This window comes from Felis catus, chromosome B1, assembly GCF_018350175.1.
Source record: "Felis catus isolate Fca126 chromosome B1, F.catus_Fca126_mat1.0, whole genome shotgun sequence".
NCBI classification, from domain to species: Eukaryota; Metazoa; Chordata; class Mammalia; order Carnivora; family Felidae; genus Felis; species Felis catus.
This window is the reverse complement of record NC_058371.1, coordinates 120,745,802-120,765,268: the sequence shown is the minus strand read 5'-3', so window position 1 is coordinate 120,765,268 and position 19,467 is coordinate 120,745,802. Positions and strand designations below refer to the sequence as shown.

Below are 19,467 nucleotides of genomic sequence, written 5' to 3'. Positions count from 1 at the left end.
TGCCTGTGGCAAGTCCCTGGAGCTGTACTCTAAGACACTTAGAGTTTAATTAAAGAGCTGTTTATGAAGACAGGAACTCTGGTATATGGATCTTAGACCTTTCAAATGGCCTGATACTTACTTACATTTGCTATGCCACCAACATCTGGATTGATACTTTGATCCTTTGCTTGAATTTCAGAAGGTGCATATTATACAAAATATCACAACTTTCATAGTTCAAATATCTAGATTAACTGTAGACTAAAAAGAAATCTGATGAAGAGCAAGCTAGTGATTACTGCTTCTCAAGTTCTTTAATTTAAAGAGGCAGAGTTCTAAATAGCTCTAATTAGGGAGAGTTTAGGAAATTTCAAGTAATTTGAGGCCAGAGATACAGAAGCCTGAACTCGTTGAGTAAAAATTCAAAGGTAAATACACGCCAACAAGATTAAGAAATAATATTATCTGAAGATGGAGTTGGTGAGACAAAGAAGGAGAAGCCCAAACACGCCAACTGTTACTTAAGCAACATACGCTGTAGTGCTTTATCTTTATTAGTAAGGGAACAGGACACAGTGTTAGTTCTGTGATTAAATTTTAGAAGATGACAAATTAAGTCGTTAAAAATCACAAATATTATGATATTAAAACAATTTGTCCAACATAGCACTCCATCATTTGGCCAATAAAAACACATCACTCCCAACAGGACGGACTTGAGCTTTCCCTAAGAAGATGAGCTTCAAGGAAGGTAGAACACCTATTCCATTCATCAGAATCTTACATAGGAGCACTTTACATATTAAATGAGTAAGATGAATTTAAGAGTCACTCAAATAATTTTTTGAAGCCTCTAAAGGCTTTCACACAATCACGATTTAAGCGAAGTAGAAGAAACATTTTACCTCCCATATCTGTTTTCTGCCTATCGCAGTTTTTCTCAAACTTGGCTCCATATTGAAATCACCTATGGCCATAGTAACAAATCTGGGCCCATGGGATGCAAGTCAAAGTAATTGTGCCACTTTTGGGAAACATCCTTAGATAAGAAGACATGCCCTTCTCTTTTTTCTTTTCCTTCTGGCTGAATGTAACACGGCAGATGATGGTTGAAGCTGGTGTAGCTGTCTTGGGTGACAAGATAGTCTTTGGAATGAGCCCAGGCACCCCACACCCATCAGAGCAATGAGGCAGAAAGAACCTGGGCCCTGGCACCACGCTGGGTCACACCAGTTGGGTATTCCCATCTGTGGGCTTTTAATGGAGAGAGAAATAATCTTGTTCAAGCCACCGTTTTGTAGGTTTGCTGTTGTTGTTTTCTCTTGGCAGATACCAGCCCTAATGTGATAGGAAAGTCTCACAAAATTTATATTCAATCACCCTTCCCTAACAAGTTGGTCAAGTTAGCCCATGAATGAGATTTACGAAGTTGACTAATTTCTTCCCCTGGACTTTTCTTGCTTCAATTTCCTTCCTAGTTAATCTGACTTCTTTGATTCAGTCTTCCCCAGTCATGTCTACTTACAAAATTGTCCCACTTTTCTAAATTCCAATGACAATCATTTTCTGTACTTCTTTTATCACAAGATTTAAATAATCAATTCAAATAATGGAATCCTGGATAACTGCCTCTTCTAGGCTTCTGATGCTATGTAGCTTTTTATAGTTCTATTTTCCTAATATATTTAGGTTTCTAGAGAGCAAGGATATGCAGTTCTTTAAATTCTCCATAGTTCTGATTATAGTGCATAGACATTTTATGTTCAATAATACCATACTTGTTTACCAAGTGGAAGAAATACCAAAAATTTACTTTCTCCTTTTGGATTTATATACCCAAACCATCCCTTCTTCATCATGAATAATTAAGAAATGTATGATCCTTAAATACAGAAAGGGTTAATATATTGGTGAAGAGATGATATATACTTTTATAATGTATATAGTCAATGACTATAGTTTCTCTCTCTGCATATATAGACTCAACAACTGAAGGTAAATCGAATAATCAAAACATAAAATTTGTATGACAGTCTTAAAAACAAAAGCTGTTTAAGAGTGATGTGTTCTTTGACATTAAATATTTCGATAGTAGGGGCACCTGGATGGCTAAGTCAGTTAAGCCTCTGACTTCGGCTCAGGTCCGTGAGTTCAAGCCCTGCGTCAGGCTCTGTGCTGACAGCTCAGAGTCTGGACCCTGCTTCAGATTCTGTGTCTCCCTCTCTTTGCCCTTCCTCTGCTCTCTGTCTGTCTGTCTGTCTGTCTCAAAAATAAATAACCATTAAAAAAATTAAAATATATTCTTATAGTAAATACAGTATTATGAAGAAAATTTAAAAATCTAGAATGAATCTTCTTTTATATGATTATTATGAATACATGACGTTGATGTGAGATTTCTGTAAAGTTGATTTCTCTCTGCATTAAGAATAATTGCTTTCCTTTTAAACATTGTTTCCTTATTTTTTTTCTGAGAGCACATATAATGTCAGGTACTACTATCTCATGAGCTCTGCTTCTTAACATTCATCCTTATTTCAAATCATTTATTGTAATGAATATTTGATGAACCCTTTCTCTGTTTGAGACACCATATTAAGCACCAGGAAAAACAAACAAGTGAATAAAGCCAGGTTGTTGCCTGTATTTGGAATGTAATTTCTACTTACCTGAAGCAGATGCAGGAGGGAGGCTGAGGAAGAACCTCTACTCAAAAGTTACCTGTTTTGTTCTAATTAATGAGTTTAATAAATTACCCTCGTTGGATGACAGATGCCAAAAAAGACAAAATACAGGGCTGGGAGTGTATTCACGCCTACTCACATATAACGGACACAGAGACACATGCACCTGGCTATCAATTTACAAAGGTAAGCTACTGCTCACAATTTATAAGGCATAACCAGGAAACACATTCCTGCTTCTTTAATCAACTTTGATTAGTTCTGTCAACAGGAAATAGAATTATCTAATGTAAAATGTGATGTAATTGTTGCAAATATATAAAAGCATATATATAATAAAAGGTGTATACACACACACACACACACACACACACACATATATATATAAAATATGTATCTCTATGCACTAAAAAGCATATGGGAATCAACAGAAAATAGAATATGTAAATATCCCAAGAATTGAGGGTATTAAAGTTCTATTATAGACCAATAATTTTCTTAAACAAATAACATTTACCACTTTTAGTTTGCTAAGATATTGTTGATCCATTTCTGAATAGCTACAAAGAAATGATATAGACTTACTTCGATACTGAAGTACCCTCTGTCAACATAGTCCCCTAAGAAGAGGTAGCGAGTGTTGGCAGGAGATCCCCCCACTTCAAAAAGCTTCATCAAATCAAAGAATTGTCCATGGATGTCCCCACAAACTGAAAGAAACAAAGAAAATTCATTTTATGGTCACATTATGATTCGGGACGAGATTTGAAAAATTACAAAATGTGACAGTCAGAAGGAAAATAGAGCGCATCTTTGCGGAAACCTTCTTTTGCAAAACAGGAAAGTGAGACACAGATTGCAAAGTTAATTAGTGGCAGACCCGGTTCCAGCATCCAGGTCTAGCAATTCACAGATTAACTGCCAAAATGAAGATAATAACAAAAGTGACAAGTAGGCTTGTGCACTCAAGGATGCTGCACCACACACTGTGCTAAAAGTTTATGCACATTTTCTAATTTAACACTAAGAATGTCATGGGGGAAGTTCTCCCTTTTGCAGATAAGAGACAAGGCACAGAGAGGTTTGGTATTATCTCTATAAAACTGAGGTCTGGGGGCGCCTGGGTGGCGCAGTCGGTTAAGCGTCTGACTTCAGCCAGGTCACGATCTCGCGGTCCGGGAGTTCGAGCCCCGCGTGGGGCTCTGGGCTGATGGCTCAGAGCCTGGAGCCTGTTTCCGATTCTGTGTCTCCCTCTCTCTCTGCCCCTCCCCCGTTCATGCTCTGTCTCTCTCTGTCCCAAAAATAAATAAACGTTGAAAAAAAAATTTAAAGATAAAAGATTTATCCTGAATTCCTAATAGCTGGGAACATTCACTATTTTGATATCAAATTTCAGGATGAAACTGATGACCACATTTAGGTACCCAAGAGGATATCAGGTGGCGTTGCACAGAAGGGAAGGTTACCTCTACGTGATGGTAAAAGAAAGGTATAGTCAGGTAGTTTCCTCTATATGATGCTGTGGCCCCCACCTACCATCCTCTCGGGTACCCGAGACACTGGTGTCCAGTATAAAAAATGCCAACTAATGAGGCAAGCTGTCTTGTTTGCTCACATTGTCCAATTCTCCAGGTGGCTGGGCCCTTTCATCTCCACTCTCACTTGGTTTTAATAGTACTTCTAAAAAACAGCCAGGCTTTGACAAGTTCTGTTATACCTTCACGGCAAGCTTATTCTTCATCAACATAGCCCTATTTCCTGCAATCCCCTAGCTTCCCATTATTTTCTTGTCATTCCCGATGGAACACTGCTGGCAGACAGAGTACTCAACTAGGGGCCAGCACTGAAAGGCCTATCATACTGAAAAGCCTCCAAAAATATAGAAACGCAATACAGGTAATAAAGTTATTCCTACTTGGGGGCACCTGGATGCTCAATTGGTTAAGCCTCTGACTCATGATTTCAGCCCAGCTCATGATCTCATGGTTCATGGGTTTGAGCCCCACACCCCAGCTCTGTGCTGGCAGTGCAGAATCTGCTTGGGATTCTCTCTCTCTCTCTCTCTCTCTCTCTCTCTCTTTATCTCTCTCTCTCTCTCTCTCCCCACCCCCTCTCTCTTTATCTCTCTTAAAATAAACTTAAAAAAATTAAAAATTTTCAAAGCATTCCTATGTCCATGAAAACATCCATTCATCTGGCTAAACATTCCCCCCAAATATATATTATATCTTCAATAGATTATTCAGACAACTGCACATATTTCCATCAGCAATGCATAGAATTATGGAATTAATAAAATGAGCACATCAAAGATAATGAAATAAAACATAAAGTTTTTTTTTTTTAATTTCACTTGGATACCCTTATCCAAGAGTAACCTGATGTGCCACAACATGATGGCTGTTTTTTCCCTATAAGCTATAGGTCTACATTTGTTTTTATACTGGAGAGGTAAGAACTCTATGAGTTTATACAGCGCAGGTATACTAAGCAGTTAAAGCTATTTGGTGACCTTCTTGGTTCTTTTCCCTAAGCGGGGTTGGCTACGTGATTTTGCAAGTGGCTACTCTAACATTCTCCGTACAACTAAATGGTGGAAGAGTGACCAACATCCTGTGATGCTTCCATATTTATTACTTTTTGCTCTTCTACTATCAGGAAACACATAAATTATGCCTAAGTAACCAAGCACTAAGTAATACTTCAGCAAACAATTACTGTTAAGTAATTGTCTTTTACTGTTGCTTCCCTGCCCACGATAACTCTCAGCCCACTGAAAATAAAACTTTACTGGAAATGATTCTCACACCCGAGTGGTACCAACTTCTTATCTAAGTCTTCTGAAGGGGAGTACAGCATTTTGAAGTATAAAACAGAGAATAACAAACAGAGAGGATCTGTCTTTATCGCTTAAGGAAGGGAATAGCTTTTATTCTTAATATCATTTCTGGAGAGCTAGTTGTGAAGCTTTGAAATCAGAGGCTTGAAAGTTCAAGTATATATAAATATAAGTAAATAATATAAATATAAATATAAATATAAATATAAATATAAATATGCATGTGTAGATGCATGTGCATGTGCACACGTGTAAAACTACCCACTACAAAGGAGGAATTATTTGGAGATGAGTGGTCAGCGTAGCAGTTAAGGAGTCATTTAACAAGTTCAAGACCTTACTCACTGTATAGGACAGCAAAGTAGTGCTACAGAGAAAGTACAATACACAACTGGGGCAGTGACAAGAGACTCTTTGTAGTTAGCTGAGTAAATTCTTGTAATCTAAAAGCTGGACAATGAATCAGTCACAGGGCAAGTCTAAGAGTCCCTAAAACCAGCACACTGGTAAGTAGAGAAGATAATGGCCAGCATATTAAGGACAAACAGGCTCTTGAGGAAATAATCTCAGGCAGAGGAGAGAGGGAGATCATCATGACCAGGGACTAAGGCCTTGCATTTCCTGCCTAGAGATATGCTGGAAACTGTATTTAGAAAGGATAGATGTTCGGTACAAAAACCATGTGTCTATTCTATGTATAATTAGGTATGCACGCCATAATTAAATTAGTGAATCGGCAAATAAGTATGTCCATATTATAATTTAATTATTTTTTCAAAGAATTCCATAGTTTCTAAGTTCACATTGGCAATTAAATTACTACATTAAAAAATGTAAACAGTAGACAGTACTGAACACACCAGGATGAGGTCCCAGTGTAATTGCTATACAACTGACAGTTTGAAAAGGACTCTGACAAAACTGTCATCCTGAGTAGGAGTCATATTGGCAAATATAATATAAAATATACACTTTCATGTAAAGCTACTTAAAATAGTTTTTTTATTTTTTTAAAAAATTAATGTTTATTTTTGAAATAGGGAGAGAGAGACTGTGTGTGTGTGAGTAGAGGAGGGGCAGAGAGAGAGGGAGACACAAAATCTGAAGCAGCTCCAGGCTCTGAGCTGTCAGCACAGAGCCAGATGCAGGGCTCGAACTCACAAACTGTGAGATCGTGACCTGAACCGAAGTCAGACACTTAACTGACTGAGCCACTCAGGCGCCCCCAAAATAGTTTTGAATTAATGTTCACACTCACACATTCGGTCTTGTTTTCATGCCTATATATATAAAAAAAAATCCATCAAAGAACATCATTGGATCAACTTCTTACTGACACTAAACAAAAATTTTATAATGCCATATAGCATTCCAAGTTAAAGAAAACTTACACAAATTAGAATGTTTGGGGACAGAGGAGTAAGTTGTTAAAAACAGACAAACAGACAGCATTTCAAAATCGCATCAAAATCGTGATTTAGAAGTCAAGTACTTTGAATTCGTGACTCCTTATTTTTCTATAAGGACCATTTAGTTCCACCAAAAGACTGTCTTTTATCATCTGGGAAGACTTGAATTAAGTAGAGTAACTTCTTATACAAGTTTTTCCAGTTCATACTAAACTAACAGTTTAATTTTTCTTTTAGAAAAGACGTTACTGATTCGCACAGCAATTTTCACCATCAGAGTTCCACTGTACTTTCAGCTTCATTGACTTCAACCCAATATTTTTTTTCCATAATAGCCACATTTTCCCAAGACAATAACATTTGTAATGTTAAGGAACTAACATGTCTAATTCTCAGCATGAGGGGATTAATCTACTAAACTTATTGGTTTGATTTTTGAATCTTCTGTCAGCCGCAATTTATACTTTTCCACAATTTACAATTCTGCAGAGAAAGATGTTGCATTTGGAAGTTTGTTACAGGTTAAAGACCACAAGTACCACAAGGTACCCCAAGTACCTATCTGTTTCCCCCTGTTGATAATCCAGGCTCAGGCAACCTTTCATGAATGATAAATAAGTTCAAGTACAAAGCAGCCAGCTTGAATTTGTGTCATTCATTAGCAGAGTGTGTAAACTTCTGAAATCAGGCAATTACGAACATAAAAGTGAGTTTTATTATGGCAATCACTTATTGCTGAAAACTTTCATCAACTGTAAAATAAAGAAAACAAGAAAAAACAAAGGGGTCTAATCCACTCCAGATGTATACTTCAAAATAATATTTTCTCCATGGTAAATATTATTTTTCAAATGTTGAACATGCATTAAGCACTTTATAAAACACAAAATATGAATTCTTAACCAGGGCACTCAAGTTTTGATAGTAGAAAACAAAAATGAAAAGTCTCTAAATCGGATACCAATTTTCCCAATACTGAAACTTCAATAATTTAAACAAAAAATAAAGCTATGAAATTAAATACAAAATAATAATGGCACCAGGGCAGATTAATAGCAATAACTACAAACACTTTCTTTCTATTTATGATGCTGTGTTATGAAGATAAATAAACTACCTATTTGCCAGAGATAATGAGAAATATAACCAGACAACTGAAAAGACACGACTGGAATATATTGTAGATTCTAAAAGTAACAATCCAATACTAACTCCTCCATATCCCCTAAATCTCATTTTATAACTATAATCCAATGGAAATAACTAGCATAGTCTATATTTTTAAATGATGGCATAAAAGGACTAAACATACACAACACCATAGTATGTACACAGTATATTCTAATCTATAGAAAAATAAATTATTGACATTTATGTTTTTGTCCTAAAAATAAGTGCTCTCTCCACTGAAATTATTGTTTGATATATATTTTTGTCCTTCCTGAGTTGAATGCTTCGTTAGATTTTGTTTACTTGAAGACTTCAATTATGAAACAAGAATGTATTTGTTTTAACTGTTACCACTATTTTTCCATTTCAGCATCAATCCACATTATAACAAGATGCATAATTATTAAAAATTCATGACAACGTTATGGAATTATATAAGTCATGGTCATGGCTGTGACACTAGTGACTAATAACAATAATAAGTATGTATAATATTTACAGGATAATTTAATTACATTTTGTCATCATTCTATTCATGTGTCCAAGTTTGGTCAGACCTGGAAACTATCAGTTATGTGACATGTGTATTTGTTTACATTATGTAGTTCACTACGCCTTTATTTTCATCACCAATCAAAAGTATTGGATGAACACCATGAGTTGATATAACTTAAGCCACCTATAAATAAATTTGATGACTCATGTACTTATTCTACATAAGCAGAATGATTAGTAAATGAATGACTGTTTTCTTTACTTTTTGAAATACTGATCCCAGGTTTTAAAACCCAATGCACTCCCTCCAGGACCCTGAAACATGAACTTTCATTACAGTAACCAGATGGGTGGGGGAGGGGTTGCAGATCTATGCCTTAGCGTTCCCATTTTGGGCTTTGCAATTGTGTATTTCTGGAGTTTGTTTTTTGTTTTTTTGTTTTTTTAACTATTTGATAGCTGTGGTCACAGTTTTCTTTCAGTTCTGGCTTTTTGCTTTTTTCCTGGGTGTGTTATTTCATCCTTGAGAAGAGGCAGTACAGTGTAATGAGTACACAGACTACAAAGCTAGATGTCTTGATTTCATAATTGTTCTTTGCTGGTTTTTTGTTTTGTGTGTGTATTCCTCCTGATGGGCCTAAGTCAATGAACGATGGCTTCTTGGTTAATTATTATCTTATTCATTCTCCCTGAATCAGCTTTACTCTCTATTGAATGCATGAATTCTTCCAATTTGCTTTTCCCAATATGTATATCATATTCCCAAATATGTATACTTTATGTATACTTTACATATATATTCACACTTTATCCTTTTTTATTACATTTCCTTATGCTTTCACCGTCTTGCTGTGAAAACTGCCACTTGTGTTACCAGGACAAGGTATTTAATCTTTGTAGGAGGTCTCAGATGCCTCATCTACAGGGGACTTCACACTAGACCTTATTTTATATGCTTTGTTTAATTAAGGAAATTACTATGAGGGAGAAAAAAAGCTTAGCAGGCCGTGGCCCATCTAGTGTACTAACACAATGCAAAATAGGCAGCTCTTCCAGAGGTTTTCCACCTAAGAAATATCTTGAATGTTTTGCCAGATTTAGATAGATGATCTAAGGACCTGAACTCAACATAGCCATAAATAAAATATATGAAAAGTTGTTCTATTTTTTCCACTTTTTATCCAAATGTATGCTATCATATATTGAAAGCTCTTAAGGCTGAAATCAAATCAACTAGGTCTCCTGCTCTACAATTTCCATTTTCTTAGAGTGGAAATAACTCCAAATGGCTTGAGTGATATTACCAATCTTTCAGCAAATAGCAGCACCATGGTCAGTTTCCAGTTAGTCTCATTTTCTTTTGTAGCAAAGCTCATTTACAAGACCACTCTGTTCCACGGCTGTGTAATGGCAGTAATGTTTTAAAAGCTGGAAGTGACATAGTAAATAGAAGAAATGTAAGGTATTTCGCCAAATGGATTAAAAAACAAAATAAAACAAAACAACTCTTCGTAGATTTCTGGAAAACTCAGTTAAGAAAAATCTTCTAAGTGGGGAATAAGTGAGTCATTTCTTCTTATTAGGATACTCCTCAAATTTGGGCAATTTGAAAGATTATTTTGCTTCTAATATTTTAAAAACTCAAGGAAAGCAAGCTTCTGATATTTAATTCTAAAGTCCACATATCCATCATTAATTTGGCAATTACAGGCAGTGGGGTTATCAGTAAAGGGCTTTTTACCTAGCACTGACTTTCAGGTAGGCAGTTCTATTTATGCCTACTATGAAGCGAACAAACCTAGTAAGTGCTATTCCTAAACGACAATACTTAAATGACTTAATAGAAATAAGGATTAAATTTCTTTGGTAAAAATATATAAGCTTACTTGTTACCAGTGGCATATTTGGAAATGGAATTTCTAATTCTTAACTGGCCAATTGTTAAAAATGTATGAGCAACCCAGACATGTTAGAGCACATTCACTGAAAATTAGTTAAGAATGCAATCTCTGGAAAATAATTCTGACAAAGGCAATAAGTCTATTTCTTAATTCTGCCTCGTTTTCCTTAATCTACCAATCCCCCATCTATCTTTCACTCAGATATTCTAGAATTATTAATTCAGTTAAATACCTGAAAAAAATAAACCACTAAAATGTGAAATATTTACTACACATACTATTTTAAAAGGATGAATAAATGTCACCAAAGACGGATGACTTCTTATTTGTGCTAGAGTATACTGGGACAATAAAGAAGCGAAAGGCATGAAATCTGGTCTCCAGAACTTTAGAGCATACTTGAGAAAATGTACACATACAAAATGGTATTGAAATGCCATCCAAGTATTTCCCTCTCCATTCTAAAACTTCTGAACATTCTCTAGTCCAGAAATACGGGCTTAAGAGTTAGTTCCCCCATAAACATTTATTTATCATTGCCTCTTTGCCATCTGTCAAACTTCTTAAGAGAAGCAGGAGTGTATATAGTTTTTTCTCTAAATAAGTGTCAAGATGAAAATACATATAGTTTTTTAACGTTTTTATGTTGAGATTTCAAATTACATTAAGAAAGTATGAGATTGGTTTGTTTATCCAAAGGAGGTATCAATTTAAACATTATAAAACTTGTGCTAATTAATTTCAAGTTTCTATATCAGAACTAACATCCATTAAGTTGAAGATTCATCTTATGGAGCTGATTATATTTCACCGTGATACAAATCATCAATTTTATTGATCTTGAGGAATACAAACTGGGGTCGTAGTCTTACATTGACTTAAATCACAGCATTCATAATATCTCTGTATATTTTTTATCTTTATATATGTTGTGCTTGTCACCAATGTGAGAATGAATCATGTCTTACATTTGCGCTTTCTTCACCATTTGACAAACATCTAATTAAATTATGCAAAACTCATGTTTGCTTAACATGTTGTATATGGCATATAAACTGAGGGGGTCCTGGCAAACTAATGCAGGCGTTTGGAAAACGTAAAACCACTGCTGTTAACTCGTCATAACTTGTGATTCATTAGTAATCATAATTTCAAATTTAGTCTTATTTTTATGGACTAAAAATGATGAATGTTTGTTATATATTTGAATTGCTAAAAAGATCAATCAAGATTATCAGTCAACTCTTTCTCTTTCCCTTGACAAAACAGAAAAAATTAAAAAGTGAAAAATTTTCATAATGTTGTGAGTTATTAAACTGATTTTTACTAGGGAAAAGTTTGTTTTATAAAATCACATAATTTTAAGTTATACTTCCTTATAAACCTACTTTACTAAATTTCCAGAACTGTTTCCATCATCTATATTCACTATTTAAGGTACTTTAAACAAAAATTTTAAGTGTTCTTAATACATATGGGGCTGTTTTTTTGTTGTTGTTGTTGTTGTTTTTTTAAACACTGTGTCTCTTTGTTGTTAGTCATGTCGCACATTGGACTGTTTTTCAAAAGAACACTTGACTTCTTATGTAGTGTTTTGGTACTTTATAAGAGTTCACATGTCAGAATGGACCAATTGTCTAAAATCCCAAAAAATAGCTAACTACATAAACTAGGATATTTTATTCAGTCTTAATTACCAGGTAGTTATGAAATACCTCCCACATGATAGATGTTACAGAGAATTAAAAAACAGTCGCTTTCAGTAATGGGAAGATAAGTTTATAGATGTATGAAATAATTCAAGAATAATATGTACTTTCATAGTAAAGGAATATAAATACAAGTAATTCCCTTAAGAAACATAGAGCTTCCTTGGGATGTAAGATGAACACAGATGAATAAGGACCAGGTAGGTCTTCCAACTGCTTAACTGCTACTGATCTGACCTGTCAGCAGTAAAACACTGATCTGTGACCATGATCTTCACTCTGTGGCTTCTAGATTTGTGAAATGTAGATGGCTAAAACAGTTCCGGAGGGGCCCAGTCTAGAGGCTCCTTAACACTTCAAATGTCTCAGAACTAGAGACAGGATAAAATCAACTCTACTCTCTCTGACCTACAGATGTTACCTGGGAAGTAGTAAGAAGCCAAACACATTAAGGTGTGCAATGTGTGCTGCGGCCAGCATGGCAAGTATGGCTCTTTCCTTCTGTTTCATGAGTAAGTAATTTTCCTCTGCACTGCTAAGTCATCCTGACCACTTTTGACCTTTCCCTTGCTAACAGTAAGAGCAAGCAAAGGCCATTGTGGCTGAGGTCACGCACTGGCTTCAAATGTGTTCTGCAGAGCTAAAAGGGTACATGAGGAATGCTAAGGGTCATTATAACAATAAGAACAATAAGGTCTGCACTTAGCATTTTTCATACCTTGGACTTCGTTCCATGTAAGGTTTCTTTGTGTGGGGGGGGTAGGTGTTGTGTTGGGGAGGGGGGTGGAGTGCTAGATTCTACTGCTTAAAATTTCTTTATAAATATTACTGATATAGACAGAAGTCTTACAGAAAATCAAAAATTTGGAAATGAAGGTTAGTTGACATTATCAAGGAAGACTTAACCAAAGGGAAGTGACTTGTATTAATAAAAATTTGTAATGAATTAAGTAAGAATTAATTAATTCATTAAGTAAGAGGAAAGGATTTTTAGCTATGAAGATGCAAATGAACCAGAGTAAGTGGACTGCAGAAAGAAAAATTGTATTGATCAGAGGGTATATGTGAAACAGAGGAGATAGATTAGATTAGAAAGGTGACAGTAGACAATGAAGGGCCTTGGATTCCAATACGTGATTTTTTGTTTGTTTGTTTGTTTTTTCTTTCCAGCATGTGATGTTTTAAAGAAAAGGAGAACTATCCCATTAATTTAAGCAGATAAATCTGGAAATTCTAGGGAGAATGCAATGGTGTAGAAAAAGCCACGTTGTTTTCAATGAGAGGTTCACAGCAATAATTAAGTCACAAGACAATGAGGTCTGATATTACAATGGTGGCGGTGTGACAGTATCAAAGAGGACAAATAGAATTTTTTATATTTCTATATGACCATTAAAAATTATATAATAAATGAAGTTATTCATGTATGCCCTGATTCAATAAATAATAAATGCCGAAAACATTCCTACAATATCTCATTGTGTTGAACCCTAAGAATGTAAAAGAACTTAAACGTAACTAATGCTCTCATGAAGCAAGCATGTAATGAAGGACAATGAACTAAAGCAACAGTCCTAGAGCACAAGCTATAACGGCAGAGATTTTTTCCTTCTTTGTTCACTGTGGTATCCTCAGTGCCTAGGATAGTGCCTGGCACTTAGGGAATCCTCAAAAAATATTCACTGAATGAATGAATGAATGAATGGACAATGAAATGGGCATAGTAAACTTGGTGAAGTTTCCTGGAGGATGTGGTACTTAAGCTGAAATTGGAATAATTAAGAGGAGTTAGTTACAGAATGCTGGGGCACAGGGACAGGGACTATGGCTCACAGCAGAAGAAGAGCTCAGGACATATTTTAGGAAGTGAAAGCAGATCTATGGATTTGGAGTCTAGGTAAGCCATGAAAAGAGATGAAGCTATCAAGATTACCACGGACCAGTGAACAAGGGTGTTTTCATCCAAGTTAGGAAGTTTGAACTTCATCCAAAGAGGAGCCATTAAAGGAATCTGGGCAGGAGAAAGATTGTATTTTACCTCTAGTAAAGTTACTCGGCTTCTCTAAGCTTCAAATTCCTAATGTGTAAATAAGGACAGTAGCAGCTATCATACCCAGCAGTTGTGAGGATTAAATCTGATAATGTCATGACTGGAACAGGTTAGTAACTCAACATTAGGTAATTTCCTTATCTTTACAATACCAGAGCTCTCATCAACTCCACTTATTGGACCTGCCCTCCCCTTAGTAAGTGTTTTACAACAACATTTCAAAGTTAAAATATCACTGGCTTCAATCTCAATAAGGAGTTTTGTATATCTTACACTAATAATTTGCTTTCTTTCATTTAATGCTAGGTCAAGGGTAATAGTCCCAATTTTACACCTATAGATGCAAAGTGCAAGCCAGGTGACATTGCTTTCTTATTCACCTCATTACACAACGTGACTGAATCAGAACGAAATAACTGAAGAATATTTACATTAGAAATTACACATGAATAGATGATATAGAAACTACAATTTTTATGTTCACTAGCACATTTTTATTACCACACTTTTAAATCCCATCATTTATAAAGTCCCTTAACTGATATTCATTGTTAAAGTAACTTAACATTTACAGGTTTCTGAATCATTAACTGATGCGCACAATGCTTTCCACCATTTGTAAATATAATGTATTTAAAATGAAGCAAAGAGTTTTGAGTGTTTTAAAATACAGAGAATCAGAATTCATCAAAGCCTCCAAGATAACAATGAGGTGGAAATGCTTGTTTGCATACAGGTGAGAAAGTAGAAGATAAGGTAGAACCTTAAGCCACACGAAGGATCTCCTCCCAACACCTCTGAAAATCCTGTAATCCACAAATGTGATCAAGCATATTATTTCCCTCATGAAATGCAGTAAAGCGTGAGCACTGGTTTCCGGCACAAGTGGATCTGGGCTTACACAAAGCCTCCCTAACTCTCACTCTCTTATCAGCTGCTCTGCGCACTCGTTGGTCTTGTTTTCTCTACTGCAGTTAGACTTACTCCAAGCACCCTCCAAATCAGGTCCTGCCAGCATGCTGATTTAAGAGGTGGATTCACCAGGTCCAGCCAAACTGAGCCATGGAATAACTGCCCCCTGAATTTCCCCTGCTCACTCAAGACTCAATCACTGTGTCCAGGGAACAGTGCACGCCTATTGGCCAGTCCTCGGTCATGTGCCTACCCCAACTTGCCATCGGGAGAAGGTGAAGTCTGTCATATAAAAGGAATGGGGATGATAAAAGTATTCTAGGAAAATTCAAAAAGGGATTTTGTCTTTCAAAAAAAAAAGTTGAAATTCTTGTACTTCAGTTTACCTTAAAGATCATTTCAGTAGCCTTTACTAGTTTTAAGTCCTTATTTGAGCAATGTTGGCAAGACCTGGACAACTCACTGCAACAGTTTCAGTTTAATATTCACTTTATCTTGCATCTGCACAGGGTTTGTGATGAATTCATTTATATTACAGACCTAAATCCCTGAAGAAGATGATGTCCCACTGAGTTTATCTAAAGCCTTTCTTTCTTGTTATAGTCATTGCCCCATCACTTCTCACTGCCAATGGAATTGGCTATCTTTTTATGGACTTCTTTTTTTCACAGAAAAATATACACACATAGCACACACACACACACACACACACACACACACACACACAGGTGAACATACATGCAGTACTTAAAAAAAAGAAAAAAGCCAAAATGAAATTCAGACACAGAAGGATCTGCTAGCCCAGTGCATGAGCTAAATTAAACGTGTAATGAACCACTGTGAAAGGTCAAGGCTTAGAATGTAAAAAATTGTGGATGCCAAGACTCTACTCTTCTCCTACTGTATCCTGTGATGTCTAAAATATGGTGAAAACATTTTAAGTACCATGACTCATGTCTCTGAAGATGGCAGCAGTTTTCATACAAAGATCAAGTGTTGGAAAGGCATGGAAAACTGGAAATGAAGCAACTATATAAAAACCCACTTAGGGGATGATCTAATCTTCGTTGATTCCAATTCCTGTAAGGATTAGAAAATTCTACGTTAAGCACACTTTCCATATTTCTCTTTCCACAGTTGTCATTAATATGGTATTTACAAAAGACTTTTTGACTAAAACACAACAGAGATGAGTTTCTTAGTACTTTGGCCATATTGATTCTCACTTTCAGTCCAAATCTTCTATGTGGGAAATCAAGACTGGTTACTCTGGAAATATTGACGGTACAAACACGTGGATGAGCCTAATAAACCTCTATGTATGATGTACCTTTTATTTATAGTATCTTTAAACACTTTATAGATCTAACAAACTCCTACTTAGCCACCAGTACAGTTCTCAAGAGCAGACAATGTATAATATAGAGCAAGCTCTTAGTTGTGCTCCATTCAGAAAATAAAAACATCCTCTTCCCTAGGAGACTTCAAATGCATCTTACATAAGCAAAATCCATCTATGTTGGAAATTGGCCATGCAATCAAAATCTACAATGCCTCTTCCACGAAGGCTGTTAAAGCTATATGAATACTTCAGGCTCGTCAAGACACTACTTACTCCACGCTTGAGGAGAGGCACTTCCAAAAGTGAACAGGATCCTCGATACCAATTTGGGGTTGATATCTTAGTATATGTGCTGCCGAAGAGAGCGCTGGGTTTATATCTTAGTAACTCGCTCAATATTGTAGGTCCTCTAGGATTTGGGTCTAGATTTGCCTCCCCAGGGACCTGAAATCTTGTTCTCCCTTATCGTAGCCCAGAGGCTCAGTTTGGGCTACATTACTTATTCACAGAAACCTCTAATGCCTATTCATTCATTAAACTCCATAATATCACCTGTTCTTAGATCTATCCCAGGCCCCTAATGTTGAACTCTGCTTGCTTCTGGATACCTAGTTCCTCTGTTTTGAACTTCTCTGTTACCAGATATTATGAGTTGAATTGTGTCCCCCCAAAAGATATGTTGAAATATTAGCCCTTGGTACCTCTGAATGTAACTTTATTTGGAAATAGGATCTCTCTGCAGATGTAATCAGGTTAACATGAGATCATACTCCATTAGGGGGGGCCTAATCCTACACCAGTGTAACTGGTGTCCTTATACGAAGAGAAAAATTTAGACCCAGAGACACAGAGGCCATATAAAGACAGAGGCAGAGACTGGAGTCATGCTGCCACAAGCCAAGGAAGGCCTGGGGATACCGCAAGCTGGAAGAGGCAGGGAAAGATCTCCCCTAGAGGTTTCAGAACAAACAGGGACCTGCCAACATCCTGATTTCAGACTTCTAGCCTCCAGAACTGTGAGACAATAAATTTCTGTTGTTTTAAGCAGCTCAGTTAGTGGAACTTTGTTATGGCAGCCCCAGGAAACTAATATACGAGATTTATTGCTCAATTATTTGAGTTCTACTGACTGACACACACACACGCACGTGCCCGTGCACATACGTGACCATTTTGAGTTATTGAAATATGCTGAGCAGTGTCTCTAAGCATTTTAAAATACTTGTGTTCAATCAATCCTGAAGTAAACATAGGAGGTAGGTACTCTTGCACATCCTCATTTTCCAGATGGGGTCTTGAGGCAGCTTAAGCAAGTCACTCAAGCCGGTCAGTGGCAAAGTTGAAATTCAAACCCAGGCCGTCTCACTGTGGGGCCCATGCTACTCAGGACGCCTGTTCATGTCAGCCACCGCATCTCTGCCACGTGAACGGGCCTTCCTGCCACCATGGCATGAGTCTTCATGGGGAACCATCCTCCACATGCACATGTCTGGGCTGCAACTGTTTCCGAATTGTCCTTCCCCAGTAAGAGTGAGGATATATGCCCCGAGACATGACATGAGAATCTTTCTTAACAAATCAAATGTGGGGAGCCGGGGTTCCTGATCATTACCTTGCAAAGTAATCCCAGAAGTTTCAGTTGACTGCAGATTCAACGTGTGCATGTCTGTGCTCAAACTCCTAATGCAGTGGCTCATTCTGAACTCCGTATTTTTAATCACACAACAACAAAACACAGTGCCGGAAAGGAATACACTAAACATTATTTTGGACCTTGAAAACATGTTTTAGAAGAAACACGGGGGCTACTCGGTCCAGGAAAAAAAAAAAAAGGCAACATAATAACTGTTCTCAAGTATTTGAAAGGCTTTTACAGATGAAACATGAGGCTTATTTTCTCTGCGTTTTGGGAAGGTAGAATAAAGGCAAATGAGTGAAAGTTAAAAGGGAGCCTATTTGTCCATTTATAAAAAGAAAAAAGAATCGTAGCTAACAAGAGAACAGGTCACAATGGAAGGGCTAATACTGCAGTGTAATGAGCTCACCTACACAGGATATATTTACATCAGGTGTGAGGTGTCACGTTGCTATTGTTATTCCTTCATATCCCGGTGTCCTCCCTTTATTTTCTTCTCTTTGATTAAGGATTCTCTTCACTCAGAGACACTTATTTTGGGTAAACAACTTGAATCCTGCTTCAAATGGCGGCTACCACCAACCAGCTATTAATTTCCTAAGATACTGACTAGTCTCTTCAGTGTTCTCTCTATAAAACTGAAATAATAATATGTCACTTTCCAGGACAGAGGATTAAAAGCATATTGAATTGTGGCTGTCATTACCATAGTCAATGACCTTAAGCTGGTCACAAGCTACACTAATATTTTAAGTATTACTAAATTAAAAATAAGTAAATAAATATTACTAAATTAAACAATTAAATAATGAACTGTTCTCTTACCACTTACAACCTTTATTTTATACTTTGTAGGAGAAATTTTGAATAATATATTTCTACACCTTCCTCTCACTGAGCTCGACTCATTAGAATCCTTTCTCAAACCAGCACCATTGGTGGCTTTTCCACTAAATATCTCTACTTATGCTATCAGAAGTGTTCACGATGTGCTGTTTTTTTATTTATTTATTTATTTATTTATTTATTTATTTATTTATTAACGTTTATTTATTTTTGAGACAGAGACAGAGCATGAACGGGGGAGGGGCAGAGAGAGAGGGAGACACAGAATCCGAAGCAGGCTCCAGGCTCTAAGCCATCAGCCCAGAGCCTGACGCGGGGCTCGAACTCATGGACTGCGAGATCGTGACCTGAGCTGAAGTCGGATGCTTAACCGACTGCGCCACCCAGGCGCCCCTCGATGCGCTGTTTTTTAAAGGAATGTTCCAGTATTATAACCAGGATTTTGTTGCTGAACTTTCTTGTTGGCTGTATGATAGGCAGTCCTCTGCTTTT

The 19,467-nt window shown here is 36.6% G+C and overlaps 1 protein-coding gene across 4 annotated transcripts in view; it reads right to left on the bottom strand.

Annotated features, from left to right (window-relative positions):
- The window catches only part of PPP3CA (protein phosphatase 3 catalytic subunit alpha), a 325,335-nt gene that overhangs the window by 75,734 nt on the left and 230,134 nt on the right, over positions 1 to 19,467 (bottom strand). For all 4 annotated transcript variants that reach the window (XM_003985136.5, XM_003985137.5, XM_045056052.1 and 1 more), the window contains one exon: positions 3,252 to 3,376. In XM_003985136.5, coding sequence (XP_003985185.1) covers positions 3,252 to 3,376 — 125 coding nt within the window. The remainder of the gene's footprint in view (positions 1 to 3,251; positions 3,377 to 19,467) is intronic.